The following is a 6,673-nucleotide window of genomic DNA, read 5'->3' as shown; positions in this document are numbered from 1 at the left end:
GAAGGGATGTATGGTTATAATGGGTATCTTCTAATTTGGTATGTATCTAAATACCATTGAATATTCATACCTAAAACGCTGTATTGAATATCTTTCACACTTATGTTTTCTATATATCTTATGACGTATTTCACTCTCCCTCATTCTTGCCATTTCTCCTTGGATATTGTTTTTAACTAGTAAGATCTCTCGTCTTTCGATATTGAATATCCTTCGATATTGTTTTTCACAATTATGTTTTCTATATATCTTATGATTCATATTTCACTATTTCTGATTATAACTTATTGTAATTTTGAATCTCCTGGATTGTTTGTTTTTGAACTGGAAATCAAAGCGAGATGTTGAAAGTTGGATCACTGGATCTTACATCCGGACTTAGTGGCAAAATAAAAAAAGATGAAGTCCTTTTTGCTGTCGACAGGTATGTATATTAAACGTAGTAAAACTTTCTCAATATTTTAAATTTTAAATCTGAAATCTGAAATATTACTATACGAACATATGCATTTAATTCGATCTGGAATTGATTAGTTATCTTTAGCCATCGGATGATTATTTTTCTATTCTTTTGAAGCGAAATTCCATAAGTAACGCTTCAGTTTGGTTTTCCTTTGGTTTTAATCAATGAAAAAAAAAAATTCTAGTTATTTTTTACTTGAAATTAAGAAACTACAGTTGTTTCCCCCCTATAACGATTTGAATAAAAAAATTCGGGAAAATATTTTTCTAGTTAAAGATGGATTTTTTAAGAAAGATTCAAAGTTTTAACGGCAAAATCATAAACAAAAAATTCTTCAAATGGTTAGACTGAACTAATTCCAAATTATAGTGGTTTTTATAAAATCCTAAGCCTTGTATAAGGATTCTTTTAGTAAAACAAATAGCCTTTCCATGGTTAAACAAAATAACATAATAATAATAATATAATGGTTATATAAAAATAACATAATAATATAATGGTTTTTATATAACTTTACCCTCTTTTGATTGATACTCTCGATTTGGAGGTGGAAGAAGTCCCCCCTTTAACTTCAAATTGACATGTATTTTAGGTTACTCAAAGAAAAAAAATGCCAAATAGATTTAAGTTTATAACAAGTAGTACTCCAAATAGAACAATCATTGATGTCAATAGATATAAGACTTTATAGACTTTATGGACCTGATTGATAATTCTATAAAATCACTTTTTTTTACCTATCATGTGTTTATTTAATAGAGTGAATCACGTAAATTTTCTATATGGTTTACCAAATATTATGTATTGTGCCCCTATCATTAATCTTTAACATCATCCATTATTGTGGTAAATATTGAGGGTGGGGACGCAATCATAATTTTTGGGAAACGATATGATCAACGATTTAGGTCATTCACTCTTTATTAAGGTTTCACTATGAAAAGAGTCGCGGATTCAAACTTATTCAAAATGATCGGTTGGATGTTCATGTTGCTATCAAATATGATGTGGCATAATAATCTATATAATCTTATTATTGATAGTTTTTGTCGTTTAATGCAGATATGAAAAGTATCATGCAAGTTTTGGAGGTCTTGATGAAGAGAGGAAGGCAAACTACATGGACATGGTAAAAACTATTTTGCTTTTTTAAGGACCATTTAATCATATCCTTCTTTGCCGAGCATTCCAGGCTTATTATGTATAAACATAAATGTATTATAACTTCTTTCAGCCTAGCTAATAATTCTTTTTTGCAGCTTAAAATGTTTTACTCAACATTCACATATATACTTAGAGTTCTAGTTTAATTTTTCTTCTCACAACACTAGACTTCGAAAAATATACCCATTACAGTGATGTCATTCGACTACAAAATAATTTTCATGTTATAATCGAGTAGGTTATTCCAAATACATTGTCTTAACAAAAAAAATGAAGGTATTATAACATAATCAACGCTATAATAACACGTGTAATAGGGTGTTGCTATTTTTTTTTGTTGCATGTAACGCAAAATAATTTTGTTTCAGGTTAACAAATATTACGATCTTGCTACAAGCTTTTATGAGTACGGTTGGGGAGAATCATTCCATTTTGCCCCAAGGTTATAATTTATTGTTTACTTCATGTTATTTTATTAATTTTGAAAAAAAAAAAATTACATTATTCTGGTTGCAGATGGAAAGGAGAATCTCTTCGTGAGAGCATCAAGCGACATGAACATTTTCTTGCTTTACAACTTGGCTTAAAGCCTGGGCAAAAGGTTTTGGATGTAGGATGTGGAATTGGTGGACCTTTGAGAGAAATCGCTAGATTTAGGTAACCAACTTTGTACTTCTGACATGAAATGCTTTATTTATTTATTTATTTATTTTCTTTTTTCTCTTCACATTCGTTTTTTGGCATCACATACTTTATATATATCTCATAAATAAGAAATTGAATTGTTATACTCCTCGCAGTTCTACATATGTGACAGGAATAAACAACAATGAATATCAGATAACAAGAGGAAAGGTTCGTTCTTGTTTAGTTCTATTTATCTACTTCAACTACTTCATGTGTTGTTTCTTTTTTATTTTTATTTGACGGGGACAACTTAATTCATACAGATATATAACGGTGTTTCTTTTGAGTTAACACAAAACAGGACTCATTTTAAGTTAATAATGACATTGTGGTAAAATATCATGTTTAAGTTAAGTAATATAATTTGAATTAATATCATATATACTTCAGAGTAGTTCATAATTTTTAATTATTTTCATTTACAATATATATATATATATATATATATATATATATATATATATATATATATATATATATATATATATATATATATATATATATATATATATTTGTAACAATTATAAAAAATAGTTATTTCCTATCAACATTAGATTTCTATACATAAGTGTAAAATAGTTATTTTTTTATCATTCAAAAGGTTTATTCGGCCCAAAGAAAAAAGAAAAGAACGTTTCTTCATAAAACACTTGATCAAGACACACATCTGTCAGGAGTAAATAAGAATAAATCATGCACATAAGAATACAATATTTAACGTGGTTCGGTCAATACGACATATATCTATAAAGCAGAAGGGAGTCTTCTTTTTCACGATCTTGACAAACAATAGTTGTATTATATAAGGAAAATACAAAATGTAACTCTAACTAGATTGGCCGAACCTCAACCAATCCCACACAATTATCATGTCGGTATCATGCGTCAACAAGTTTCTTTACTTTGTTCGGGTGGGTCGATATCTCTCTAGGCCGTAAACTCGCAAGTCAAATTTAACATCATATATTCATACAACATTTAATCAAAAACAAAAAGAAACAAAACATTATATATATATATATATATATATATATATATATATATATATATATATATATATATATATATATATATATATATATATGAGTGGTTTTTTACTAGATGCAATAATAATAATAATAATAATAATAATAATAATAATAATAGTCATGTAAACAAATTAATTTATATTTCTTAGAATAAACATTGATATTATATAATATACATCAAATGTATAAACATTCAATCTAAATATAATGTCTAAATATAAATATTTTATCTAAAAGTGGTAATTTTTTATTACACAGTAACAAATAATAAAATATAATAATTACTTACTAGTAAGAAAATATTTGTGAAAAAAAATATTTATCATCGCCGTTTTGTACCGTCACATTTCTAATGATTTGATAAAGAAATTCATGGAAATGAGGCATTCCTCTTTAAGACCTAATTTTTTAAGAAATTTCCTTTTTCCTTCCATTTTTTCTAATGTGACATAATTTTGTTAAATATATTTTAAACATCACTCTCTAGACATCATGAGATATGTTGCTATAATTATTTGATTTTAACTTTTTCACTGACATATATTTCTATTTGTCTCAAGGTACTAAACCGTGCTGCAGGAGTGGAGCAAAATTGCAATTTTGAGAAGGTAACTTTTTGTCGAGCATCAAGTCATCAAGTGTAGTCTAGCTACTTCATAAATTGTATTTGGTGCAAAAGCTAGAATATTTTTAAAGCTTATTAAATTAGTTTTTGGTGAGACCACAAAAGTGGCTTATAAATTAGTTTAAAAGTAAATAGTTATTTGAGATAGCTTAATGATAACTTATAAACTAAAAGTTAGGTTTTCAACTACGGAAAACACAACATTAATGGCTTATATTTTGTTATTAATTTTTTAGAGATTAGATGAGAGTTACTCATATTTTCTTATTAATGGTAAAGTTAGAATTTACTAAGGAAACCATAACTCCTTCCTTGATTTTCTCCATTAAATGATTATTTGTAGGGTGATTTCATGAAGATGCCTTTTCCTGATAACAGTTTTGATGCAGTGTACGCAATTGAAGCAACTTGTCATGCTCCAGATGCGGTATTTAAATAATTGCTTATGTTTTTTTTTTTTTTTTTTAATAATTATATTTTTTTTTCTCTCATCTACTTGTTTTCTTTTTGTCGTCTTTATCAAACCTTTCATTTATGATTTAAAGGTTGGATGCTATAAAGAGATATATAGAGTCTTGAAGCCCGGTCAGTATTTTGCTGCAGATGAGTGGTGCATGACTGATGTATTTGATCCAAATAACAAAGATCACCAACAAATTAAGGTATAATGACACTCATAAAATTAGACTTATTGGATACAAATATAACAATTATACAATACATAATTGATCATTACTTAATTTATAACTACATTTATGCTATGAGAACTTGCCGAAATAGAACAAATGATAAATTTAAATTGTATATCACAAAATTTTCAATATCATAGTCGATATTGTCCTCATCTTAAAGTTCTCGGTTAACTTTTTGTAATAATATATTTTGTGTAGATAAATGTTTTATCATTGTATTGTAGTATTTAATATTTTATATTTAAAACCAATTTTTTCTGTTTACCAAATTAATGTGTCTATATCCATCAACACCAAAAGAAAGTTGATGATTTTGTAGTATAGTTGGGGTTGCTCTAAGTTACATAACTTTTGAAGGGTATTTTAATGTAACTTTATATCAACAGGCAGAAATTGAGCTTGGTGATGGCCTCCCAGACATTAGATCCACAAGACAATGTCTTGCTGCATTGAAAGAAGTGGGTTTTGAAGTGAGTTGTAACTACCTTACTTACGTCACACTCATACTGTATTTGGCATCCATTAGATTAGGACTAATAATGATGTTAGTAGGAAAAATATTGAAATTTCTTTTTCTACCAAAAAATTTGGAATATAAACACGCTCCTCAATTTCTCATTTGTACAAAAGATGTCATTATCATCATCATAAAAAATTAATAGTCCTAGAAAACTTGTTCCATCCCATTCCATATATCATTATCCCATGTAACAAACTCACCCTTTTGGACATACTTTCTTAGGCACTAACTAATAACAAGGATTAGGAAAACATTTAGGTATTTTGAACAAATGGGATATTATATTAATATCAAATATATGTTCCACCTCCTTTTGTAGAACAATAAATTAATTTTTTTTGTCCCATTGGCATCAAACAATACAACATGTTCAGTTTTGTTTTGCATAACAAAGAATCTAACAGTTTGTGTCTTTATGGAGATTATATGGGAGAAAGATCTAGCTAAAGATTCACCCCTTCCATGGTACTTGCCTCTCGATACAAGTCAATTCTCACTTGACAATTTTCGTGTTACACCTGTTGGACGCTTTTTTACAAGGAACATGGTAATATACATTGACATGAATTATTTTTTACTATTATTATTACATATATTCACAAAAAATGTTGTATTATTGCATTATGTTATTCTAATAATAGGTTAAGGCCTTTGAATGGATGGGGCTTGCTCCAAAAGGGAGTCAAAGGGTTCAAGCTTTTTTAGAGAAAGCTGCCGAAGGGCTTTTCGCAGGCGGAAAGTAAGATTTCATATTTTCTATCTTTAGATGCCTCATTTAAATAAGTAAAAAAGAAAGTCATTCATGTTTGTAGCATTGTTTTTACACAACAAACATAGTAGCATAGTCTTACTAACATCACATAATCTTGTGGTGTGGCAGGAAGGAGATCTTCACACCAATGTACTTTTTCTTGGCTAGAAAGCCCAAGTAGTTTATTTTGTATGTTCTTTTAAAGTGTATTATGAGTAGTAGAAATCAATTATGAATTCATTTAAAAGTCGTTCAATTATTTAAAACTTCATGCAAATTTGTTATATGTTTCGTGTATTTCTATGGAGGTAAGACTATAATCTTTCTATGACTATGTTTTATGACAATGATAACAATGACATTTACGTCTTTTGTGCAAATAAGAGATCGATGGTGAGTCCTTATCGACCTTGTCTTATTTTTATGTAGGATAAAAATTATAGTTTTTGTTGTATTGATATATGTTTTAGTCTGATGCATGCCAACTGTAGTACGAGGTTATTATGGTTTATCATATAATGTCTTGTCATACATAACCATTATACATAATGGATTATATATGAAATGTTTCCAAACCTATTTTTGATGATAAGAATGAAATCATTATTTGTATTTTGCGCATAAGAATTCCCTAGTAATTTTTCACACAAAGGTTAATTATCAAGATGGAAAGTATATTCTAGTGATTTAAGGAGTTTTAGCTTCACTACAGATAAGCATGGATTGTTTTGGATAAGTGTTTT

The 6,673-nt window shown here is 27.9% G+C and overlaps 1 protein-coding gene across 1 annotated transcript; it reads left to right on the top strand.

Annotated features, from left to right (window-relative positions):
- Nucleotides 1-341: 341 nt before the first annotated feature.
- On the top strand, nucleotides 342-6,229 carry LOC145000709 (cycloartenol-C-24-methyltransferase-like). The gene is made up of 12 exons (XM_078959977.1): nucleotides 342-424; nucleotides 1,526-1,592; nucleotides 1,996-2,069; nucleotides 2,144-2,284; nucleotides 2,428-2,482; nucleotides 3,903-3,950; nucleotides 4,311-4,394; nucleotides 4,513-4,629; nucleotides 5,046-5,129; nucleotides 5,601-5,726; nucleotides 5,821-5,918; nucleotides 6,060-6,229. The coding sequence occupies exons 1-12, from the start codon at nucleotides 342-344 to the stop codon at nucleotides 6,109-6,111; spliced, it is 1,029 nt and encodes a 342-aa protein (XP_078816103.1). The 3' UTR covers nucleotides 6,112-6,229.
- The last annotated feature ends 444 nt before the right edge of the window (nucleotides 6,230-6,673 follow it).

This window comes from Lactuca saligna, chromosome 1, assembly GCF_052625555.1.
Source record: "Lactuca saligna cultivar CGN05327 chromosome 1, ASM5262555v1, whole genome shotgun sequence".
Lineage (NCBI taxonomy): Eukaryota > Viridiplantae > Streptophyta > Magnoliopsida > Asterales > Asteraceae > Lactuca > Lactuca saligna.
Note: the sequence above shows the minus strand (reverse complement) of the source record. Positions and strands in the feature narration are given on the sequence as shown.